General features: G+C 42.7%; 2 protein-coding genes across 3 annotated transcripts in view; one reads left to right on the top strand and one right to left on the bottom strand.

The window, feature by feature from the left end:
• Nucleotides 1–9,196, bottom strand: part of LOC124142052 (delta-1-pyrroline-5-carboxylate synthase-like) — a 56,150-nt gene extending 46,954 nt beyond the window's left edge. Inside the window, exon 1 of one of the 2 annotated variants that reach the window (XM_048390086.1) lies at nt 8,600–9,196. The gene's annotated coding sequence lies outside the window, so the exon portion shown is untranslated. The remainder of the gene's footprint in view (nt 1–8,599) is intronic. The other variant, XM_048390087.1, reaches the window with a different exon arrangement.
• Nucleotides 9,197–24,971: 15,775 nt separating this feature from the next.
• The window catches only part of LOC124142053, a 32,256-nt gene continuing 30,184 nt past the window's right edge, over nt 24,972–27,043 (top strand). Inside the window, exon 1 of the mRNA XM_046510316.2 lies at nt 24,972–26,244. Within this exon, the coding sequence (XP_046366272.2) occupies nt 25,359–26,244 (886 nt within the window). The 5' untranslated portion in view covers nt 24,972–25,358. The remainder of the gene's footprint in view (nt 26,245–27,043) is intronic.

Below are 27,043 nucleotides of genomic sequence, written 5' to 3'. Positions count from 1 at the left end.
GCTGTTTAATGATAATGCTATCCATTTTAGCTATTATTTCCAACAGAATGCAAGACCATGCATGTTCATAACATTTGGGCTATTACTGTAAAATCTTGAAATTAATGCGTCTCCAAATTCATACAAGATTTACAGTATTTGTTTGACTTGACAATTGTTACAAGAAAAGAATTTGAAAACTACATTTGAACATTGTAATATTGGCATCCATGTACCAAATAAATGTTTCACAACGGCATCCAGTGTACTGCGCTACGGCTTCCGGAATACTGCCCTACAGCATCCAGTGTACTGCCCTGTGTACTGCACTACGGCATCCAGTGTACTGCCCTACGGCATCCAGTGTACTGCCCTACAACATCCAGTGTACTGCCCTTTGTACTGCACAACGGCATCCAGTGTACTGCACTACGGCATCCAGTGTACTGCACTACGGCATCCAGTGTACTGCACAACAGCATCCAGTGTACTGCACTACGGTATCCGGAATACTGCACTACGGCATCCAGTGTACTGCACTACGGCATCCAGTGTACTGCACTACGGCATCCGGAATACTGCCCTACAGCATCCAGTTTACTGCACTACGGTATCCGGAATACTGCACTACGGCATCCAGTGTACTGCACTACGGCATCCAGTGTACTGCACTACGGCATCCGGAATACTGCACTACGGCATCCAGTGTACTGCACTATGGCATCCAGTATACTGCACTATGGCAGACAGTGTACTGCAATACGGCATCCAGTGTACTGCACTACAGCATCCAGTTTACTGCACTACGATATCCGGAATACTGCACTACGGCATCCAGTGTACTGCACTACGGCATCCAGTGTACTGCCCTGTGTACTGCACTACGGGATCCAGTGTACTGCACTACGGCATCCTGAATACTGCACTACATCATCCAGTGTACTGCCCTGTGTACTGCACTACATCATCCAGTGTACTGCACTACGGCATCCAGTCTACTGCACTACGGCATCCGGAATACTGCCCTACAGCATCCAGTTTACTGCACTACGGCATCCAGTCTACTGCACTACGGCATCCAGTGTACTGCACTACGGCATCCAGTGTACTGCACTACGGCATCCAGTGTACTGCACTACAGCATCCAGTGTACTGCACGACAGCATCCATTGTACTGCACTACGGCATCCAGTGTACTGCACTACGGCATCCAGTGTACTGCACTACAGCATCCAGTGTACTGCCCTACGGCATCCAGTGTACTGCACTACGGCATCCAGTGTACTGCACTACAGCATCCAGTGTACTGCAATATGGCATCCAGAGTACTGCACTACGGCATCCAGTGTACTGCACTACGGCATCCAGTGTACTGCACTACAGCATCCAGTGTACTGCCCTACGGCATCCAGTGTACTGCACTACGGCATCCAGTGTACTGCACTACAGCATCCAGTGTACTGCAATATGGCATCCAGTGTACTGCACTACGGCATCCAGTGTACTGCACTACGGCATCCAGTGTACTGCACTACGGCACTCAGTGTACTGCACTACGGCATCCGGTGAACTGCACTACAGCATCCAGTGTACTGCACTATGGCATCCAGTATACTGCACTACGGCAGACAGTGTACTGCAATACGGCATCCAGTGTACTGCACTACGGCATCCAGTGTACTGCACTATGGCAGACAGTGTACTGCAATACGGCATCCAGTGTACTACGCTACGGCATCCAGTGTACTGCACTACAGCATCCAGTGTACTGCACTACGGCATCCAGTGTACTGCACTATGGCATCCAGTATACTGCACTATGGCAGACAGTGTACTGCAATACGGCATCCAGTGTACTGCACTACGGCATCCAGTGTACTGCACTACGGCATCCAGTGTACTGCAATACGGCATCCAGTATACTGCACTATGGCAGACAGTGTACTGCACTACGGCATCCAGTGTACTACGCTACGGCATGTAGTGTACTGCACTATGGCATCCAGTGTACTGCACTACGGCATCCAGTGTACTGCACTACGGCATCCAGTGTACTGCACTACGGAATCCAGTGTACTGCACTATGGCATCCAGTGTACTGCACTACGGCAGACAGTGTACTGCACTACGGCATCCAGTGTACTGCACTACGGCATCCAGTGTACTGCACTATGGCATCCAGTGTACTGCCCTACGGCATCCAGTGTACTGCACTACGGCATCCAGTGTACTGCACTATGGCATCCAGGGTACTGCACTACGGCATCCAGTGTACTGCACTACGGCATCCAGTGTACTGCACTACGGCAGACAGTGTACTGCCCTACGGCATCCAGTGTACTGCCCTACGGCATCCAGTGTACTGCACTATGGCATCCAGTGTACTGCACTACGGCATCCAGTGTACTGCACTATGGCATCCAGGGTACTGCACTACGGCATCCAGTGTACTGCACTATGGCATCCAGTATACTGCACTACGGCATCCAGTATACTGCACTATGGCAGACAGTGTACTGCACTATGGCATCCAGGGTACTGCACTACGGCATCCAGGGTACTGCACTACGGCATCCAGTGTACTGCACTACGGCATCCAGTGTACTGCACTACGGCATCCAGTGTACTGCACTATGGCATCCAGTATACTGCACTACGGCATCCAGTGTACTGCACTACGGCATCCAGTGTACTGCACTACGGCATCCAGTGTACTGCACTATGGCATCCAGTATACTGCACTACGGCATCCAGTGTACTGCACTACGGCATCCAGTGTACTGCACTACGGCATCCAGTGTACTGCACTATGGCATCCAGTGTACTGCACTATGGCATCCAGGGTACTGCACTGCGGCATCCAGTGTACTACGCTACGGCATGTAGTGTACTGCACTACGGCATCCAGTGTACTGCACTACGGCATCCAGTGTACTGCACTACGGCACTCAGTGTACTGCACTACGGCACTCAGTGTACTGCACTACGGCATCCAGTGTACTGCACTATGGCATCCAGTGTACTGCACTACGGCATCCAGAATGCCAAGATACAGAGCTCGGCATCCATGGCACTGAAAGTGAGGGTGGTGGCACCCTCATGATTCGATTACAGAGGACAGTAGTGACAAATTATACCATTATATCATAGTGGGAGATGGACAGATAGCCAATACTGATTCCGATCTGACCAGCCAGCCTGAAAATTGCCTAACAGGAAATCAATCCAATCCAAAACTGTCCCTCTAGTTTTGGGGATGCTAGCATGTTGCGGGGTTCTGCTTAGAACAGATTAGAATTGTCCTTCATACCAGGGGTCCGGAAAATTTAAAATCCCAATCGGACATTTGCATTTAGGCCACGCCCCCTTCAAATAGCGTATTTTAGTACGACTTTTCACACACATTACAAGTTTACGTATTCATAATATGATGAATTATGAATTGTTTCAATTTAAATTGTTTAATTCACCGGACAATTAATAACAAATAATATCATTTTAGATTTACATGAAAAAAATACGTTTGTTTCTGTTATAATAACGATCTGTTAACGTAGTGAACGGTCTAATTAATATTCATGAGTTATATTCATGAGTTATATTCATGAGTTATATTCATGAGTCTGCTCAAGTGTACGCGTTGTAACATTTGGATCGAGACTATTATCCCATATTTGGTTATCACGTGACCTCACGGGAAAAGGTTTTTTTAAACTGAAGATTTTTTTAAAAACAAGACAGATAATTTAATCACAAATACTAAAATATCGTTGATAGCAAAAGTTATTTGAATACTTTTTTCATCTGTACTTAATTATTGACCATAAAAAAATTGGATATCGATCGTCCGAGAAAGCAAAGTGGCGGTCAATCAAGATACGACTAGCTACTGAAAACAATAAAATCTGCAAATCCTCATTGTATGTCAACCAAGTGAAAGTCGTTAGCCACGACTTACAAAATGATCGTCCAGACTTTGAGGGTTTGGCAGATCCGCTCGACTGATCTGCATCGGTCGACTGGCTGTCGTCACACTTTCGCTTCTTGTCTGAGGTTATGTATCGTAGCATTGTGAGGATAATGAGGTACATCGATGATGCAAGGTATTAATGTACAGTTGTAAACACCTTTCACTCAAATTAGCAAGATGTTCTCAGTAATTAATCCTCGATTAATCAGTGTCAACTCAGTTTATTGCTTATTACAGTGATTGATAGATTGGACTATCATGTAGGTACGATGTATTTACAGCAATCAAAACAAACAAAGCTTGTCAGTGTAGGTAATCTTCATTGTGTTGCAACTGCAGACAGAAACTGCTCAGTCCTAACTGTTGATCATGTCCGGTCAAAATTTAAGAATGTCCGGACAATACTTTTTAAAATGTCCGGTAAGCCATATTTTAAAACGGACATTTGAGATTCCCAATCGGACATGTCCGGCGCATATGACGGTTTCCGGACCCTTGCTTCATACCACTGTAGAATTCTGCACCTTTTTAGAATGATGGGTTAATTTTAACACACTTTTGAATCTATTATTCTTCATGAGTGAGTGAGTGGGTTGGTTTTTAACCATGTTAACACAACTTTGAGTATTTCATGCTCTATGAGTGAGTGAGTGAGTGAGTGAGTGAGTGAGTGAGTTAATTTTATTCATACCATGCATGGTTTCTTAATAACAATGAAAAGTATCCATGCAGCGATACAAAGTGATACCAGTCCTACATCTTCCCGGGGCAAGGGAATTAACTGACTCTAAAAGTCCAGTTTCCACCCTTGCCGAACTAGCCTGGAATTTCTTGGCTCGATCACAGGGCCACTGGTGGCTATTACGAATTATGTCCCTTCTATATTCTTCCTATTGATCAAGCAGAGTCAACCTCTCACATCACTTGCATTTACTTCAAATAAAATGGCTGCACCCCTTCAAAGTGATCTCATTAATGATAAAGATATATATCTTAATAAAACGGGTGTTACTTCGCGAAGTGCATCAAACCACGTGAGCATGTGATCAAGAGCATGAAAAGTTTTGGAAAATATCTGTCGACGTCCAGTTGGCGGTACACATCCTTTGGAAATCCTGCAGTTAACAGAAATCTGAAATCCATGTTGTTTACGAACCAGATGTCAATCTCATAACACGATTTTGATTGGACTATGCATAGACTCGTTAGTCCAGCCAAAATATAACACCATGATTGCTGCCAAGTTCGGCAAGGTAGGAAACTGGACTTTTACAGTTAGTTAACTCCCTTGCCTCAGGAAGATGTTAGTCCTATAGCTTTGCCAAACTGCCAAATAGTTAACGTATCATAAGGACTAGTAGAAATTTGCCTTCTGTAAAGGTTTTGCTATATTTTATCATTATAAGGATAGTGGACTAAAACTGTTAGTTTCTACATGGTAGAGGACTGCTCTTTATGACGGTACTACTAGAACTAAGGACTTCTCTTACTGCAGTGTATGAAACCTATAGCCAGATAGCACTGCTCTTATTGTAGCTTCTTACTTGCCTGAAAATCGTGTACTGATTGTGGGTAAGAATATAGGTCCCCAGCAGCCTATGCCTGTTGTAAGAGGTGACTAAATGGATCAGTTTGTCAGACTCAGTGTCATGGTTGATTGCATGTCATGGCATCCAAGTTGCATGGATCAATAATCTTGATGTTATTCACTGGATTGTCTGGTCAAGACTTGATTATTTACAGACCGTCATATAGCTGGAATATTACTGAGTGCAGAGTTAAAACAAATGAACCAAACACCCAAAAAAACATGACCTGAATTTATAATTATTTTTGGGGTGGTTGGGAAATAATTCAATAAAGATGAAATAGCTTAAAAGCATGTATCAGTTTTGCTTCTGGCTTGTCAAATTACCTGTCCTTGGTTAAATCTGATAATGATTCGGGTGGACACCAGCTAGGTGAAACATCTTTTGCCTTCATGGCTGTAGTGAGTGAGTGAGTGAGTATGATTTTATGCCGCTTTTAGCAATATTCCAGCAATATCACAGCGGGGGACACCAGAAATGGGCTTCACACATTGTACCCATGTCGGGAATCGAACCCAGGTCTTCGGCGTAACGAGCGAACGCTTTAACCACTAGGCTACCCGACCACCCCTTCATGGCTGTAAGAGAACCATACTAATTTTCCCTGACAATGTTGCAATCAGAAAGCCAAACCATCTTCAAAATTAATCAACACTAAGTATCCTTTTTTCATTGCCTGAGTCACATCCTTAAAATACAGTTGATTTGTCTTGGGAACATTTATTATGATATCAACATTGATAATACATCAGAATGAACTTATTCAAAATCATAAAATGGTTTTATATACTCACCGCCAAAAGAAACGTGGAAACCATACATATTTGTTAATATATGAAAACTTACTCATATTCAAGAGATATTAATATATGAAAACTTACTCATATTCAAGAGATATTAGATTGGTCCGATGCACAAACAAACATATTGTTATGTTGCGTGAACCGGCACTCATAAACGCATCATGTGACGTAATAGATCCATGACTCGAGATGTACCATTTGTCTCATGCAGGATTAGCGTGTAAAGTTTGGAAATCATGTGCAGCATATCGTGATAAGAATAAAGACACTGTGGTAACACTAGACTGATTGTTAGTTTTGTCATTAAGTGGTACACTTTGGAAACAGCTCTTATTAACGTACATACTTCTCTATATGTTTCTATGGTTCACGTTTTTTTTGCCCACCCAGACACACAGTGGTGTAAGAGGTTGTTGACAATATATAGTGTTATAAAGTGATATTTAAGATGTACTTAATCTAATAGTTCGCTGACAATACATCATAATGTATGGTGTTAATCTGAGTGGAATAAATCAACAGTTTTGCCTAGTATAATTTCAGTGACATCAAAGTGGACATCAAACACTTTAACAACATATCAACTTCTGTTCACAGCTGTTTAATTGTGCTATCATATTTTATATCAAACATCTTTCTGTATTTGTAAACGATATATGATTTAACGCATGCATTAATCAACTTAAAAGTTAAACAATTTGTTACTATGAAAGCATTCAAGCTACTTGTCTCAAACTAGTCTGTCACACAGACCCTGAAACACATGTATCCATACCGCTCATGCAAGTCTATAATAAAGAAAGACAAGTTCTGTGGATGAACAACTTCTTTATTACATTTTGTAATAAAGAAGTTGTTCATCCATAGAACTTGTCTTTCTTCATCACACCAACTTCTAATTGCCAATGAAAGAAATCTATAATAGTTTGGCAAGTCTAGATTATAGCAGTTTCTGAAAATGAAGAGAGTCTCTTATCAGCGCAGAGCTGTGTAACTTTGTTCATATCAGTGCAGAATTGTGTAACTGTGTTCATATCAGTGCAGAAATGTGTAACTGTGTTCATATCAGCACAGAACTATGTAACTTTGTTCATATCAGCACATAGCTGTGTAACTTTGTTCATATCAGCACATAGCTGTGTAACTTTGTTCATATCAGTGCAGAAATGTGTAACTGTGTTCATATCAGTGCAGAAATGTGTAACTGTGTTCATATCAGTGCAGAAATGTGTAACTTTGTTTATATCAGTGCAGAAATGTGTAACTTTGTTTATATCAGTGCAGAAATGTGTAACTTTGTTCATATCAGTGCAGAAATGTGTAAGTGTGTTCATATCAGTGCAGAAATGTGTAACTTTGTTCTTATCGGCACAGAGCTGTGTAACTGTTCGTATCGGCACAGAACTATGTAACTTTCTTCATATCAGCACATAGCTGTGTAACTTTGTTCATATCAGTGCAGAATTGTGTAACTGTGTTCATATCGGCATCGAGCTGTGTAACTTTGTTCATATCTGCATAGAGCTGTGTAACTGTGTTCATATCGGCACAGAGCTGTGTAACTTTGTTCATATCGGCACAGAGCTGTGTAACTGTGTTCATATCGGCACAGAGCTATGTAACTTTCTTCATATCAGCACATAGCTGTGTAACTTTGTTCATATCGGCACAGAGCTAAGTAACTTTGTTCATATCGGCACAGAGCTGTGTAACTTTGTTCATATTGGCACAGAGCTGTGTAACTTTGTTCATATTGGCACAGAGCTGTGTAACTTTGTTCATATCGGCACAGAGCTGTGTAACTTTGTTCTTATCAGTGCAGAGCTCTGTAACATGAACAATGAAAACACAAGCCAAAATGATGCCTGTCACATTTAAATATGGTGGGATGTATGATGCAATAATCACATTCACATTAAATGCATAAACTGATAAGACTTGGTTGTTTCTCAAAATAATTATTCACACATTTTGGGAAGACTTCCACCCGTATCCACCTCAAAGAGTATTATATATATATATATATATATATATATATATATATATATATATATGCATTGTCGCTCAATCCTTTTCATTATACATATTTTTGAGGCGGGATACGGGTGGAAGTCTTATGATATCAATAGAAATATCGATTCTGGTTAGGATTCCGCATCCCCTCCTCAAAAATATATATCTTTAAAAGGATTGAGTGGCAATACATACTTATATCTCTTGGAGGTGAATACGGGCGGAAGTCTTTCCTGGATGCTTACCTTTGCGTCTTTCAGCGTCAACAGGCTAAAATCTGGGCTGTCAAGATATTCCTGGAGAGTTGCATCATAAGGTCCACGTGTTAGAGAGGCATGACCCACACGTCAAGTGCATTCTTTGTGAAGAATACAATTAGTCGCTCTTTTCTCGGGGGACCACGTCAACAGATGGTCAGCCATATAGTATATGTTGTAAATCTGTTGTCTTGCAAATTCCGCCCACTGAACTGACAATCAGAGCATCGTCACATCACATGCATTCCTCTCTTCTGACATTCGTACGGTACCGCAGAGCCTAAAAAATGTCCGAGATGTGAGGTCACGACTAAAATAGCGCAGTCTTTGTTATCATGAATATTTTCCTCCCATGGTAAAGCTTCTTGGCATCATTCGTGAGCTATAACGTATTGTGTGAGGTACTGTCGTACATAATCCCAACCCCGAGACGTCTCGGAGATTGTGTTTGCAATTTCAGCTGCGGGTTCCCGGGGCGCGCGCTGACATTTAACCCATGACCTCTGACCTCTGTACAGCTGTTGAACAACTGATGACAGTATTTGTCGACTTTTCGTGAGAATAAACACGTGTTTAGCGAATGGACACACGATGGCTCAAAGTCCAAGCTGATATGACCCGACCATGTTTAAATTGCATTACACGTTGGTCGTAAATCTGTATAAATCAATACTAAAAGAGGTTTGTACACATACAAACCTTTAAATCACGATTCTATATCTAATAACCAGGAGGTGGATCGGCTTATATTTTACTCCGTCTAACGTGTGTCTGTTATTATATACAAACGGATCGGGATGGGATGACACAGTGCGTCAACGGTGTCATAATGACTGTAAATCGCATTTAGTAATCAACACTTCTGAATTAATATTATAGGGTGCATAAATTTCAATACAGAAAAATATTCTGTTCAAACACGTCATTGTAAATATTCTTTTAGTTATAAGTGTGGTTATACATACATACTTAGCCTAACATCTAGTCTCTGAAATGAACATATCGTACAGAAAAAAACAGTTGTTCAGTTATCTTAAAAAATATATAATAAAAGGGAGCCCAGTGACTCTCTTCATTTTTAGATTGCAGTAATCTAGACTTGCCAAACATTATAGACTTGCATGGGCTGTATTTGAATATATTTGTATCAGTGTCTGTAAGACTAATACATACTTAGACTAACATTTAGTCTATGAAATATTTTATACACAACACATTTCTCTCCTCTAAAATTGAAACAATTAATTTTCCTGATGTTGATTTCATATGTGGCTGAAGCTGGCTTGACTTGTTTTTATATAAGTGAGTGAGTATGATTTTACGCCGCTTTTAGCAATATTCCAGCAATATCACGGCGGGGGACACCAGAAATGGGCTTCACACATTGTACCCACGAGGGGAATCGAACCCGGGTCTTCATCACGACGAACGAACGCCTTAACAGATAGGCTACCCCACCGGCGCTTTTATATAAATCTAAACTGGTTTTGTTTATTTTATAAATACATATATTCAACAGTCACGGTGCAGGACTAATATATACTACTCAAAACAAGTTAAAGAACACCTGATTCTTTCATATTACTATAGTTAATCTGTCATGGTGTATGACAGATTAACTATAGTAATATGAATGAATCTTTTAAATAGAATTTAAATTTTTCAGATCGGAAATTATTTGTTGTTCTTGAATCACTTTGCATTTCAAATAGTGATCCTTCTGGTACTTTGAAAAAAATGGGAGATATCGGGATTGTTTCATATTCATCTTTATATGTCCGAGGTGACCAATTGGATAGGTTGGTCAGGGAAGGTCACGGTCACGGCAAGGGATGATGCTCTTAATATCAGTCACTGGTTTGTCTGGTCCAAACTCGAGTATGTACAGGCTGACGTCATATTGCTCTATATTGCTGTGTGCGGCGTTAAACAAGAAAGAAAAACCTCTGATATAATTCATACCGGTTGTGACCCGTGAAGAATCGGGTAAGCAAAACAAACAAACATGGTCGACGGGGTAGCAATTTTCACCTCGTTTAGGCATATGATGGATATTAATAGCAAGGCTCCCGTTTCACAAAGCGATATTAGCGATACGACTATGGTTGGTTGTTGGTTTGTTGTTTAACGCCGCACTCAGCAATATTCCAGCTATATGACGGCGGTCTGTAAATAATTGAGTCTGGACCAGACAGTCCAGTGATTGCTATCATGAACATCGATCCACGCAATTGGGATCAATGACATGTATCAACCAAGTCAGCGAGCCTGACCACCCGATCCCGTAAGTCGCCTTTTACGGCCAGCATGGGTTGCAGAAGACCTATTCTATATACGACTATGGGAAGACTATGTTAAAGTATAGGAGTTACGATTGTTGTATATACTTGCTGTTTGGTTGTGTGTGTGATAGTATGAGTGATAATGTGAGTGAGTGAGTGAGTGAGTGAGCCAGCGAGTGAGAGTGAATGGCACTGTTCGCCGGTCAGTAATTGGCTAACTGAAGGTAAATTCTCCACTCGAAGGCACGGGTCGCCCAGTTGACTTAGCTATCGTTGTGTTGAGTTGCGTCACTTGTGGTCGTGGTTTCAAATCCCAGATTCACCATTTTTAGGTTTCTAGGTTTATCAGCACCATACCCGTGGTCGTGGGTTTCACCAAAGCGGAAAACGTCTGAGACCTGCATCACTTCCGGTTTCCTTCCCTACAAGTCGACCCGTCATTACTATTGAACGCTGAACGGCACACACATTAACTATGTCATAGATAAGGCAGAAATGGGCGCAGTTGCTTTGTACCTTTTCAGCCCTGCCACAAGAGATTTTAAAGATGTAGCGTTGTTTGTGTATTCCGAAAAGTTTATAGCATGACACCGTTATAGTTTGTTTGTTTGTTGTTTAACGCCGCACACAGCAATATTCCAGCTATATGACGACGGTCTGTAAATAATCGAGTCTGGACCAGACAATACAGTGATTGACATCATGAGGATCGATCCACGCAATTGGAATACGATGACATGCATCAACCAAGTCAGCGAGTCTGATCACCCAATCCCGTTAGTCGCCTCTTACGACAGGCATAGTCGCCTTTTACGGCAAGCATGGGTTTATGAACACCTATTCTACCACGGATCTTCACGGGTCCCGTTTATTGTTTACAGATGAACACATACACGCGCATGCACACAGTTAGTATATATAAGTGATCTTGAACGCGACCTCAAATCCGAACTTCCCCTCCTCGACAATCTGCAAGCACCTATATTTATATACGTCGTTGGTCTGCTGTACTACCTGTTTCTTACAGCAACGCTATACTTTCTATGGAGTATAAAGGCAAATGTTAAGCAAATTTTATTGTCACGTATGATATGTACAATAAGGTCAGGCCAAGGTGAAACAGTGGTCACTGCCCTTTCCCGAGGGCCTCGAAACCAGTTCCTGTTTTATCAAGCTGGGTCCCCTCCACAAAGCGACCCTAGCGCTATGATGATCGTAGCTCCCATACTTTAACATAGGATTACGATAAGCGTAACGCTAAGATAGCTTTGTGGAACGGGTCCCAGGGATGTAGGGGGCTAATGGTGGTGGTTAATGTTCCCCAAACAGCCCTTGAATTAAATATTAAACTAAATAATATCGACAACATAAGTTCAAAATATGAACATGTTAATTCGAAGTCAACACGTGTATCTCCTTGGGCAAGTGACTTTGTTGGAAATGTGCATCTGTTCACCCAGCAGTGAATGGGTACCCGGTAGGATGAGATAACTGTTAACCTTCTAGCGCCTAACAGACAGCTTGGGTTGTATACTCCCACGGGAGCTGAGAATGATACTTGACTGCACATTGATCCAGTGACCAGAGTAATAATAGCGCTTTGAGCATGCCCCTGAGGTGTGGAAATATGCGAAGTATCAATAGCATATTCTTCTTCTTATTTATCACTAGATCTACCAAAACAATATCCTCAAAAATATTCACAATATCGAACTTTTTTGTACAGTATATATTGTATACAGTTATATACATATACATTAAATACATATTTTACATGAAGAGGAAATTCCATGATGACTCACAAAGGTCGATCTCTAGATCATGTTTGTCAAGAACCAATGTTGTACAAGAAAAAGTCGGACATGATAAGTCACTGTCCTCGGCGTGTAAGTAGGCCACAAAGCATTTCTGTCTGATCTAGTTAGGTGAGTGTACAAATGTGATAAGAATTAAGAAAAGAAGGTCTGTCGCCGTATACTGAATGCTTTCCATGTCAGTCTCGTGATTCAGATTAAAGTTAAATACTGAAGTCCCGCAACGACACGTTGTAAAGTTTCTGATTTAGTCCAGACAGAATTGTTGTAAGCGTTCTGTTCAATCTCATTAAAATCAGATCTAATTTCTGATTAAGATCTGATTTTTATGAGATTGCGTGCTGTTCAGAGTTTTATTTAATTTATATATTTGTGGGAAAATGAAGTAATAAAAAAATTAATACCATGCAATGGTGCTATCTGTTAAACAAAACGGGAAAGCACAGCATACACATGCATATCTGATAGATGGTCAAAACGTGGTATAGAGCGGTCATCAAATTTTTAACTCAGAGGATCAATCGCCAAAGAATATTGATGAACGGCTGAGTGCCACTCCAGTCCACCCACCACCAGCACCACAATAAACACTGATGTCCGCTCTGGTGCTGAACAATGGGGGCATAACACTCCTTGAGTTGAGTATGGGTCAGTAGACACAGTCCTTCATGAACATCTACACGACGTGTCGTGTCAAGGTTTACGCCTAGGTTATTGGAGTGTTATCTGTTAAAATGAAGGCAACGCGGGAAACCACTTCTGAGGGTGAGGTGAGGTGAAATGGGGTTTAACGTCGCTTCCAAGATTATTGCATTTATATAGCGACGTTCACGCGTGCGTGCGTGCGTGCGTGCGTGCGTGCGTGCGTGCGTGTGCCTGCTTGTACTAGTCCGGAGTAATGCCGTTTTTAGTGCTAGCCCACTGCGATACCACGTCGCAGTTTAACATGAATGCCCCACTCAGACAAAGTATACTGACTCCGAGCCGTCCAGTCTTTAATGCCGATCGCCAGACAGGGTAACAACAAGTACCATCTTTTAACGTATTTTGGTATGCCGCGGCTGGGGATCGAACCCAGGACCTTCCGCTCTCCGGGCGGACGCTCTACCACTAGATGTCGGGTTAACCATTACATAAGTGCAACCCAGATAATTTTCATAATAGACCTGGATCTATCAGCAAACAGGAAGCCATGGAGTGGTAACACTTCGGGTCTTACAAATCAAGAACTTTAAAGCAACCAGATCCCACTGAGAGAGTTAGTCCAAAGGGCATATTACACATATTATTTACCAAGGGTACGACCGCCTCCGTGGTCTAGTGGTAGAGCGTCCGAAGAGCGGAAAGCTCGGGGTTCGATCCCCGGCCGCGTCATACCAAAAACGTTAAAAAAAGGTACTTGTTGTTACCCTGTCCGCCGCTCGGCATTAAGGGGCTAAAACAAGGACTGGTCAGTATACTAAATCTGAGTGGGGTATACATGTTGAACTGCGACTTGGAATCTCGGTGTGCTAGCACTATAAATCGGCATTAGTCCGGACTGGTACACGCAGGCACACAAACACATAAAGTGCAATAAACATTTAAGTGCAATACTCTTGGACGCGACGTTAAAAACGCAATTCACCTAACCTTTGCCAAGGGGAACAACTGTGAATGGTTAATGTTATGCCAACTTACTGATGCATTTGAGTGAGTGAGTTGAGTTTAACGCCGCTTTTAACAATATTCCAGTTATATCGCGGCGTGTCAGCTTAATGTGGGAGGAAAGCCTCAAGTGATGCAGGTCTCAGACGTTTACCACTTCGGTGAAACCCACGAGCACGGGTATGGTGCTGACAAACCTAGAAACATAATCGGGGCGAATCGGGATTCGAACCCACAATCATAGGTTCCTGGCGTACCCAAGGGACGCAACTCTGCACAGCGAATCGCGGCGCCTTAGCCTACCTGGCCACCCGTGCCCCCTGGCCTTGTGAAGAGATGGAACAAACGTACTTAACTGCAATCGTTTATGCTCGCGACAGTATTACAGATAAGGATCTGTGTCCATATGCAATCAGGAGTAGCACAAGAATAGTACCAGTGTGGGCAGAATAGCAAGCTTAGACCTGCAGTGTCGCACTGACCTTGAACCGCCCGCAGTAGAAGACTGCACTGTCTGATCATTGGGAATACAAAGAATAGAATGCTATCTAAACAGTTCTCTGCAAATACGAAAGCATCGTCATTTTCCGTATTTGGTCTCTCATTAAAATTGAGGCATTTGTGGAATAATAATAGGAACGAATATGGGATTCGAACCCAGACAGGACAGCTTCCTTCTGCACATACAAAGGGGATGATACTAGCATTACATCTTGTTTCTCTGTTGGGAACGATGTTTTCGGCAGAACCTAAGAAAGTTTATTTCTTCTACACAATCGTTTCAAGTTTCAAGTATGTTTGTACCCTATATTGAAACCCATTCGAAATTGCGCGCTTGCAGTCGCCATTTTACCAATTCATGCATGCTGGGAGTTCGAAGGCTCTGCACTGCGGTATTTAAGATCTCTATCGATGAAGAGAGATATAGTCCTCCTCTAAGCGTTTCCTATCCTCTGGACCCGTGAAGATTCCGGGGTAGAATAGATCTTCAGCAACCCATGCTTGCCGTAAAAGGTGACTATGCTTGTCGTAAAAGGCGACTAACGGGATCGGGTGGTCAGGCTCGCTGACTTGGTTGATGCATGTCATCGATCCCAATTGCGTGGATCGATGCTCATGATGTCAATCACTGGATTGTCTGGTCCAGATTATTTACAGACCGCTGCCATATAGCTGGAATATCGTGTAACGGATGAAAAGGTACCCTTATGTTATTTTTCATTTTCCTTTTAACTTTGCTTGTCACAAATGTAAATCCCTTTTCTTCACACTGTGACCCCCGTGACCCCTTAGACCAGGGCTTACAGCGTTCTATTACCACCTGAGCAAGTACTATAAACAAAGTCAGAAATTGTTTCCCTGTATGGCGCTGAAAATTGCTACATTGTTTTTTTTGTTTTTGTTTTGAAAAAAGGTATGTCGCAATTTCAGATTTCGATTGTGTGCAGCGTTTCGTGTGATCTGTTTCATACCTGCGCACGACTGGATGACGTTGCACACGCCTGTTTCTGTCCGTTTGTTTGTTTGAAGGAGATGGGTATAGATTTCTAGAGATAAAAATGGGCTGAGTATGGGCTGCTAGAGTTAAGCTGAGAAGAGAATGAATATAGTCTCCTAGAGCTGAGAAGGGAATGAGTATAGTCTCCTAGAGCTGAGAAGGGAATGAGAAAAGTCTCCTAGAGCTGAGAAGGGAAAGAGTATAGTCTCCTAGAGCTGAGAAGAGAATGAGTATAGTCTCCTAGAGCTGAGAAGGGAATGAGTATAGTCTCCTAGAGCTGAGAAGGGAAAGAGTATAGTCTCCTAGAGCTGAGAAGAGAATGAGTATAGTCTCCTAGAGCTGAGAAGAGAATGAGTATAGTCTCCTAGAGCTGAGAAGGGAATGAGTATAGTCTCCTAGAGCTGAGAAGAGAATGAGTATAGTCTCCTAGAGCTGAGAAGGGAATGAGTATAGTCTCCTAGAGCTGAGAAGGGAATGAGTATAGTCTCCTAGAGCTGAGAAGGGAAAGAGTATAGTCTCCTAGAGCTGAGAAGAGAATGAGTATAGTCTCCTAGAGCTGAGAAGAGAATGAGTATAGTCTCCTAGAGCTGAGAAGGGGATGAGTATAGTCTCCTAGAGCTGAGAAGAGAATGAGTATTGTCTCCTAGAGCTGAGAGGAGAATGAGTATAGTCTCCTAGAGCTGAGAAGAGAATGAGTATAGTCTCCTAGAGCTGAGAAGAGAATGAGTATAGTCTCCTAGAGCTGAGAAGAGAATGAGTATAGTCTCCTAGAGCTGAGAAGGGAATGAGTATAGTCTCCTAGAGCTGAGAAGGGAATGAGTATAGTCTCCTAGAGCTGAGAAGGGAATGAGTATAGTCTCCTAGAGCTGAGAAGGGAAAGAGTATAGTCTCCTAGAGCTGAGAAGAGAATGAGTATAGTCTCCTAGAGCTGAGAAGAGAATGAGTATAGTCTCCTAGAGCTGAGAAGGGGATGAGTATAGTCTCCTAGAGCTGAGAAGAGAATGAATATAGTCTCCTAGAGCTGAGAAGGGAATGAGTATAGTCTCCTAGAGCTGAGAAGGGAATGAGAAAAGTCTCCTAGAGCTGAGAAGGGAAAGAGTATAGTCTCCTAGAGCTGAGAAGAGAATGAGTATAGTCTCCTAGAGCTGAGAAGGGAATGAGTATAGCCTCCTAGAGCTGAGAAGGGAAAGAGTATAGTCTCCTAGAGCTGAGAAGAGAATGAGTATAGTCTCCTAGAGCTGAGAAGAGAATGAGTATAGTCTCCTAGAGCTGAGAAGGGAATGAGTATAGTCTCCTAGAGCTGAGAAGAGAATGAGTATAGTCTCCTAGAGCTGAGAAGGGAATGAGTATAGTCTCCTAGAGCTGAGAAGGGAATGAGTATAGTCTCCTAGAGCTGAGAAGGGAAAGAGTATAGTCTCCTAGAGCTGAGAAGAGAATGAGTATAGTCTCCTAGAGCTGAGAAGAGAATGAGTATAGTCTCCTAGAGCTGAGAAGGGGATGAGTATAGTCTCCTAGAGCTGAGAAGAGAATGAGTATTGTCTCCTAGAGCTGAGAGGAGAATGAGTATAGTCTCCTAGAGCTGAGAAGAGAATGAGTATAGTCTCCTAGAGCTGAGAAGAGAATGAGTATAGTCTCCTAGAGCTGAGAAGAGAATGAGTATAGTCTCCTAGAGCTGAGAAGGGAATGAGTATAGTCTCCTAGAGCTGAGAAGGGAATGAGTATAGTCTCCTAGAGCTGAGAAGGGAATGAGTATAGTCTCCTAGAGCTGAGAAGGGAAAGAGTATAGTCTCCTAGAGCTGAGAAGAGAATGAGTATAGTCTCCTAGAGCTGAGAAGAGAATGAGTATAGTCTCCTAGAGCTGAGAAGGGGATGAGTATAGTCTCCTAGAGCTGAGAAGAGAATGAGTATTGTCTCCTAGAGCTGAGAGGAGAATGAGTATAGTCTCCTAGAGCTGAGAAGAGAATGAGTATAGTCTCCTAGAGCTGAGAAGAGAATGAGTATAGTCTCCTAGAGCTGAGAAGAGAATGAGTATAGTCTCCTAGAGCAGAGAAGAGAATGAGTATAGTCTCCTAGAGCTGAGAAGGGAATGAGTATAGTCTCCTAGAGCTGGGAAGGGAATGAGTATAGTCTCCTAGAGCTGAGAAGGGAAAGAGTATAGTCTCCTAGAGCTGAGAAGAGAATGAGTATAGTCTCCTAGAGCTGAGAAGAGAATGAGTATAGTCTCCTAGAGCTGAGAAGGGGATGAGTATAGTCTCCTAGAGCTGAGAAGAGAATGAGTATAGTCTCCTAGAGCTGAGAAGGGGATGAGTATAGACTGATATAGCTGGAAAGGGGATGAGTATAGGCTGCTAGAGCTGAGAAGGGGAAGGGTATAGGCTGATAGAGCTGGGAAGGGGATGAGTATAGTCTCCTAGAGCTGGGAAGGGGATGAGTATAGGCTGATATAGCTGGAAAGGGGATGAGTATAGGCTGCTAGAGCTGAGAATTTATGCTCTAGGGTCTGTGAGAGAAACAATAGGGTTAATCAACAAATAGTTCCTATAACAAACACTACCTGTTACAGTAATTCGACCCAAGGTCCTACAAAAGCCAAACTCATACTCAAATGAAAGGAAAATTGAAATTGCCATCTCACGCATCAGACTCGGTCACAAAAAGCACTATGACAAGGTTTGTTCATCTTGGAATCAGGCTGAAACCATTGCTCACGTGTTACTAGAATGTCAAGACCATGCCCCAGCCCGGGCTAGGTTAAAAACAAGAATTGCAGTTAGATCCGCTAGCTGTCATAGATGTCCTAAAGCTAACTAACTCTATTTCTGAGAGATGGACAGCTACTCGAACGTTTATAAACAGAGCAGCCAAGGATAAAATCAAATCACATCAATATAAGAAAATAGAAATCATATCAATACAAAAACAGAAATTCTGTGAATACCAAACTCACAATAGATAGGTGTACCCTACTCACACACACGAGTCCCAAAGAAGGACAGGTCAGCCGAAATTGCTACGGCAGAAGGCGACCTCTTAAACACTTAATGTAACAACATAATTCGACCCACTATTATATACGAGAAGAAAATAGAGTAGTAAATTCCGGTGCAAAATTTCGACGCTTTTCTGCGCAAATCGTCACTTAGAAAGCACCCCAAAGCGTTGAAACACCAGCCACGTTCTCAATAGCCCTGCAAGACGTGTAAAGGACAGTTATCGATTATAATGGAAGCGTGCGTAAAATGATAACATCTCCATTTGCAAGTTGGTCCGTACTGGGAATGCACCATTTTTGTCCCTCCATATTTTTCATCTCATGTGTGTTTAAAAACAAGAATTCTGTTTCGTTTGTAGCCATTGGCTTAAATTGAGAAATAAATTTTGAGCGATCCACCCCCTGCATATGTTTCGGAACACGTGGAATGTGACGGTATTACATAGATATTGTAGGCTTTTTCCAACAGTTAGTGCTGTGAGAGGCTTCCATGTTTATAGGAGATTTCGGTCTAATCGATTCAATTTCATGATGTTTTGGTGTCTATGTGGCGCAATCGTGTTTTATTGTACCTTTGAATTGATAGACAGTTGATTCATTAAATCAAATGAAATGAAATCTTCTACTCGTTTTGCAGATATAGGCCCAGGGTATAATTTTGGATGAAATATTCGGTCCTACAGGGTGATGTTCCGTTATAAGTCCCTGGGCTTAAATACTTACATTTAGTTTTCGGTCTCCATGACTACAGACCAGGGTTTGTGACGTCACTATGGTTACAAGCAGATGCAGATATGACGCTTGTATATTCATCAACAACCAAGGGGCATGGGTGGCCCAGTCGTCTTAAGCGCCGCGATTCGCTGTGCAGAGTTGCGTCCCTTGGGCACGCCAGAAACCTATGATTGTGGGTTCGAATCCCGGTTCGCCCTGATTATGTTTCTAGGTTTGTCAGCACCATACCCGTGCTCGTGGGTTTCACCAAAGTGGTAAACGTCTAAGACCTGCATCACTTGGGGCTTTCCTCCCACATTGAGCTGACACGCCGCGATATAACTGGAATACTGTTCAAAGCGGCGTTAAACCCAACTCACTCACTCACTCACTCATCAACAACCACCTACTGATATACATCACGTTTTGTCTCTGTTTTTCTGTTCTATGAATATTTGCACTCTAATTTTACCAGTTGGGTTTGGATGGATGGTTAAACATGTAAAGGTTTAAACTGAGATCACAGACTGGCGAAACGCATATTATTATAACGCTTGGGCAGGATACCTGGATGAGTATGGAGGTAGAGTTTTACGCCGCTTTTAACAATATTCAAGCTATATCAGCGTTAGACACCAGAAATGGGCTTCACAGCATAATACCTGAACATATAATTAAGTTAAAAAACCCACTATAGTGACATTTCCACAACCTCTGAACGTCAGTTTCATAGCAACCGAAATATGTTCGAAGTAAAATTCCTTATTCTTTCATCATTTCACCTGATGGAGCGAGCATATACTCTGAAATGTTCCTAAAAATGGGTTGCGCTCACTGATCAGATGGTCTTACCCAGCCCCGTTTTACGAGGCACCGACAAAGACACACCTTTCTTTATGTCTTCTGAAAATATCACGGCGCTTGAGAGAAGACGATTTACTCCCTAATTACACGGATAACGTAGAGTAATTAATGGGACGGGTACTCTACCGTCGCACATGTCGATACACACTTTAAGAATATTATACGAACGTTTCTAGCAATTGTAGTTGCCCTTTCGAAGGGACGTTGTGGTGAACGCGAGGTTTCCTTCCCAGGCGAATCGATAGAGTTTATGCGACGAAGCGAAACTGGCAAGCTGTAGTCAGCTGGGCCCCGTTCAAGAAGCAATATTAGCGCTACGACTATCATTATTCAATGGTAAAAGTATGGGAGGTACGACAACCGTACAGCCCATATCTAACTAAACGCCAGCGCAGCATACCCAGGGAACCCGGCTGCGATTCTTCGTAGTTAGTCGGTACCTATGATAAGCATGGAGGACTGGACACCAATTTATCAAAATAAAATTTATTTTGTATGTTTGTTTGTTGTTTAGCGCCACACTGAGCAATATTACAGCTATAATATTATGACGGCGATCTTTAATCACACCGTTGTGTCGAACCTTGATGTGTCGTACTTATTGTTGTCTCGAAGTAAAAGCTTGGTCCCGGCGTATTCCTTATCTATGTATCATTATTGGATAACTCGAATTAGTTACGTAGGTCCCTTCAACTTCGACACAACGGTGTTTGGCTGTAATCGAGCCTGGACCAGACAATCCAGTGATTGATATCATGAGCAGCGATCCACGCAATTGGGATACGATGGCATTCATCAACCATGTCAGCAAGCCTGACCACCCGATCCCGTTAGTTCTCTCTTACAACAACATATTCGCCCTTTTAAGACTAACATGGTTTGCTGAAGATCTATTCTACCCTGGTCTTCACGGGTCTCAAAATAAAGAGTGATACGGTAACACCCTTTGCACCCGGTACTAATATCAGTGACGTAGTGATTCTGGTATTCAAACCCACACAAGTAACCGGAGTGACGCCTCTTACCACAGTGCCACCGTAATGTCTGCATAGAAGGGAAGACCCTGCGTCTTATGACCATGGGACCACCTCCGTGGTCTAGTGGTAGAGCATCCGCTCGGAGAGTGGAAGGTCCGGGGTTCGATCCCCGACTACGTCATACCAAAAGACGTTAAAAGATTGTACTTGTTGTTACCCTGTCTGGCGCTCGGCATTAAGGGGCTAAAACAAGGACTGGTCTGCTCGGAGTCAGTATACTGTGTCTGAGTGGGGTATTCATGTTAAACTCCTGCATTGTATCTCAGTGAGCTAGCACTATAAATCGGCATCAGTCCGGACTAGCACACTAGCTGGTGGAGGAAGAATTCAAATATTCCTTTCTTAAATATGAGGTTAATTATTTTATTTTAATTATTTTTTATTTCAGGCTACATCTACTTCACAATACATCAAACCACAAACAAAGCGTGTTTTTTAAAGTGTTTTTTACTAACCATTCGGGTGATTTATTGTTCATTTATATTATAGAAGCTCCCGTTGTCATGGTAATATTACTATATACATTATCAGACAAATCTAAACACAGGATGTGTTAGGAAAACAGACAGATTAAATCTATTAACATTGCATAGCATTGCCAATAGCATTACCTTTCAATACGATGGCATGCACGTGTACTTCTTTAAGATGAACACGTGCCACAGCTCATCACAACGGTCACTGTGACCTCATGTGTGGGCGGTTTAATACCCGTACAGTGAGTATGTGCCTCGTTAGCCGAAACACACCTACACATTCCTGTTCGTTGGGGTGGAAATACGCGATAGATGAAATCACATAAAATATTTATTAAATCCATTATGAACATGCCACAAATACTCGAGTCGGGTTTATGCGGTTAGTTCAGCACGACACGGGTCGGCATGAACAAGCGTTCACTGTGGCTGTTGATTTGGGGTTCCTATGTTCAAGCTACAAATAATAGATAACAAGATTATTTTACATATTTGTTATTTGTTTGTTGTTTAACGCCGCACTCAGCAATAGTCCAGCTATATAACGTCGGTCTGTAAATAATCGAGTCTGGACCAGACAATTCAGTGATTGACATCATGAGCATCGATCTGCGCAATTGGGATTGATGACATGCATCAACCAAGTCAGCGAGTCTGACCACCCGATTTCGTTAGTCGCCTCTTACGACAAGCATAGTCGCCTTTTACGGCAAGTATGGGTTGCTGAAGACCTATTCTACCCCGGATCTTCACGGGTCACGGCAAGCATGGGTTGCTGAAGACCTATTCTAACCCCGGATCTTCACGGGTCACGGCAATCATTAGGTGCTGAAGTCATTTTTACGTACTGAGTGAGTGAGTTGGGTTTAACGCCGCTTTGAATAGTATTCCAGTTATATCGCGGCGTGTCAGCTTGATGCGGGAGGGTAGCCCGAAGTGATGCAGGTCTCAGACGTTTAGTCCTTTTGTGAAACCCACACCCACGAAGGTATGGTGCTGACACACTAGAACATAATCCAGGCGAACCGGGATTCGAACCCGCAATCACATGTTTCTGATGTACCTAAGGGACGCAACTCTGCACACCGAACTGCCGCGCCTTAGATGACACATACTTTCACATATGCTGATTATAAGCATAATAGTTAGGTCTACATTTAAAGTTCTTATCAGAACGTCACTGAGGGTGTGTTAGTCAAGAGGTTAACGTGTTCGTTCGTTACGCAAACACCCGGGTTCGATTCCCAACATGGTAAAATGTGTGAAGTGCATATTCTTGCTGTCTCTCACTACAGGAATATTGCTAAAAGCGACGTTAAATCCTTCCCTAATGACATCACCAGCATAATTCCTACACGCCCAAGGTAGTTGCTGCTACCAGTGTTGTTGTCATAGCAGGAGCAGCAGCCATAGTTACTGTCGTACACAGCAACCAACACCACATAAAGCATCTACAATACAACCACCATGACTGTCATGAAAGTTACTACTTCTATTGCTGGAGGCGGTGGCTCCACTGTGTATCCAGTCTAATTGTGGGTCATCCATATGATGTTTTGATGGCCCGATGTTCATGATATCAACCACTGGTTTGTCTGGTCCAGAATCGGTTTCTTTACAGGTCGCCATGATATATCTGCTGTTTAGCTGACTGTGAAGTAATACAACTTTCACTCACTCACAATTGCTGCTACGATAAGCAAATAGTAAAAGTTGGGAGATCACAATACGCCAATATGTTAATATATATTAACGGAGCTGGTGACCATACCTTCATATACACATTGTATTGTGTTGATCTAAGCATTAATCATTGCCGTAAAAGGCGACTTTGCCTGTCGTAAGAGGCGACTAACGGGATCGGGTGGTCAGGCTCGCTGACTTGGTTGATGCATGTCATCGATCCAAATTGCGTGGATCGATGCTCATGATATCAATCGCTGGATTGTCTGGTCCAGACTCTATTATTTACAGACAGCCGTCATATAGCTGGAATATTGCTGAGTGCGGCGTAAAACAACAAACAATCCAATTAATCATCTTCAATCTCAAACGCCTGTGACATCACAACCTCTTCTACGTTATGAAATAATGGTAAAATCGAAATATCAATTATAAAGAATTAATAGTTATAACGACATTTAACAAAATACTCACTATAACAAATTATCGATACGAGTAATCCGTTGTCGACTATTACGAAGAAGAAAGTTTCCCCTTATCTCTGGACTGTGGTTAATAACGTTTTATTCACGACAAAATCAATTGTTCTGAATTCGACTTTGAAAAAGTTTTTATATCAGCAGGGGGTCCTGGAACAAAATAGGTCCCCAGCAACCTTTGTTTTTCGTATTTCGACGCATAGGACGTTGCTCACTGGTTTGTCTGCCGAAACACGATTATTTATAGTTGAATGCTGCGTTAGACCAAAAATGTCAAGGTGTTATATGTTGATACAGAATAGCATGATTTTTTAAAAAGGGTTAAGGAATTTATAGTAAAGTGTGTGTTATAGGTGACATTCTAATTGCAGCATTAACGAACTTTGGTTCAGCTAGGTATATAAATGCTGAGTGTTTCATCCTCAGAGGAAAATACTTTATAGAGGTGACCGCCTCCGTGGTCAAGTGGTAGAGCGTCCGCCCGGAGAGTGGAAGGTCCGGGGGTCGATCCCCGGCCGCGTCATACCAAAAGACGTTAAAATATGGTACTTGTTGTTACCCTGTCTGGCGCTCGGCATTTAGGGGCTAAAACAAGGACTGGTCGGCTCGGAGTCAGTATACTGTGTCTGAGTGGGGTATTCATGTTAAAATGTGGCATGGTATCTCACTTAGCTAGCACTATAAATCGGCATCAGTCCGGACAAGTACAAGCAGCCATACACACACGTGCATGGACGTCGCTATATAAGTGCAATAATCGTGGACGCGGCGTTAAACCCAATTTCACCTCACCTCGCCTTACCTTATAGAGGTAACGTTTTGCTCAGGCCACGTAGAGCCGCAGCAAGTCTAGGTGTAAATGCTTTTGATTGTGGCGAATGTGCGCTGGGCTGTCTGTCTGTTCAGCGCCGATGTTGTATCGGGACTTGACTGACGGGCTGTGCAAGCCTTTCATTGTGGTACACGTTCCCCGTGTCGTACAACCTCACAGTGACAGGCCATCTTTGACAGAGAAAGTCGGAACTACCGCACTGGAAGAAGTTCGTGGAGTTAGGAGTACATTAGATCACCTTTACACGAAAAACGGAGGGATTTATTTGAGGTCGTCACGCATGGGTTGCGTTGAAGTTGTTCACTTTTTAAACTTCATGGATCTTTTAACGTCACGGTAGGTGTACCGAGTTCTATGTAGCTCTACAAACAGGTTTCGTGAGCGTTGATATTGTTGTTGATGTCGCAGTTGTAACGCTGACGTTTCAACATGCGGTGTCAGTATTGTGTATTGGTTCTGCTGACACTGTCTGGCGCAGTGTCCAGTTCACAGAAAGATATTCAGATTGATGGATGTTCATTCAAGAGTGGGGAGTGTTCTTACACCATACAGCTCTCCAACATTGACGGGTACAGTTGCAAGAGCATGGTAGGGCAGCCGCTGGGCCGGAGCATGAAAGAGCTGCTTGGGGTCGACGCTCAAGCGCAAAATGACGTCGTGACAAAAGTTGACTCCATTAAGGAAAACTTTGAACAGGTAAAAGAAAAACACGAGGTGAGGATTAAAGAGTTAGAGAATTCCGTGCAGGAATTATTGGGCACCGACAAACGGCCATATGACACGCGGAAAACCGTACCGAACTTAACAGGTAAATCCGCTTCTCGGGACCGAGTTCTGTCCGGCCTGACACGGAATTTTGAACAGTTAAGGGAGGAGATAAAAAGAAAAGAGCATGCCTTGCTACAAACAGAGCTGAGATTGAATGAAACACGAAAGACGTTAAATGATGCCCAATTAGAAGTTATTAACGTCAACCAGCGTCTCTTACACGCCGATAATAAGATCGCTTCTCTGACTCGTGAGAGATCGATTCTGAAGAACCAACTTAAGGACAGAACCTACAGGCTTGGTAAGTCTGAAAAAAGTCTGAATGAATCCACAGCAAAGGCAGGGTCGCTTGAAAACAGACTTCTCGGAGTTATAAGAAGTGAGAATATTGTGAGCGAGGATCTGGCTACTTGCAGAGTTCTGCTGAACGAATCTGCCGTCAATAATCTCAACGGCAAAACAAGGTACTCGGAGCTGAGACGTCGTCATGACGTCACCAAACACGAACTGAAGATCAGAGAGAGGGAGATCATTAACTGCTACTCAGGTAGGTGGACAGGTCCTTAATAGCAACCATTGTGTTGCCTCTGTGCATGGGGATAGGGGTAGCGTGGAGTTTGGGTCCGGGTGGGGGTAGGGATGGGGGTGGGGATGGTTGAGGTCTGGGTGGTGGGTTGGTACAAATGAGGTTGGTGATTTGGGTAGAAACGAGGGTCAGGTGGGGATGGGGTTGCGGGTCCTTTTGGGGGGGGGGGGGCATACAGATGAGGTTGGGGATTTGGGTGGAAATGAGGATGAGAGGGGGTGAATACGGTTGGGTGGAGATGGTGGTGGAGATGCGTGTGGGGGTTAGATTAATACAATTACTATCGCTCTGATTATAGTTCATAGTCACACATCAGTTGTTTAATTTCAATGGCGTTAAGTCGGAAGTATTTTATTCTGGTGTCAATAGCATGTCAGTGGTGTTGTAACTTGTCATCGAAGTATTGCCACTGGACTATTAACTATTGAAATCAATAGTTCGATCAGGCGCCATAGTCTCCGAAAGCTACGACCACCACTCCATCTACGACCACCACTCCACTCAAAGACTATTAATCAAACGCTGCTGCTAACTTTGTGTGAACATTTGTCAAACATGAACAAATCAAACCAAAACCATATAAGTTTAACCTTAGTCCATTCCCAACATCGCGTCTGTATTAAAGAAACAAAAACAATCTTCAATTCGAAAATTACAACATTATTTCATTCCGTCTTTATTGACAGTCGTATTACTGTGAAAGCCCACACAGCTATATACGTCTACAGTTGACTTGGGTGAACAGCATGCATCAGCTAAC

This window comes from Haliotis rufescens, unplaced genomic scaffold (assembly GCF_023055435.1).
Source record: "Haliotis rufescens isolate VD_foot unplaced genomic scaffold, xgHalRufe1.0.p SCAF_81, whole genome shotgun sequence".
NCBI classification, from domain to species: domain Eukaryota; kingdom Metazoa; phylum Mollusca; class Gastropoda; order Lepetellida; family Haliotidae; genus Haliotis; species Haliotis rufescens.
Note: the sequence above shows the minus strand (reverse complement) of the source record. Positions and strands in the feature narration are given on the sequence as shown.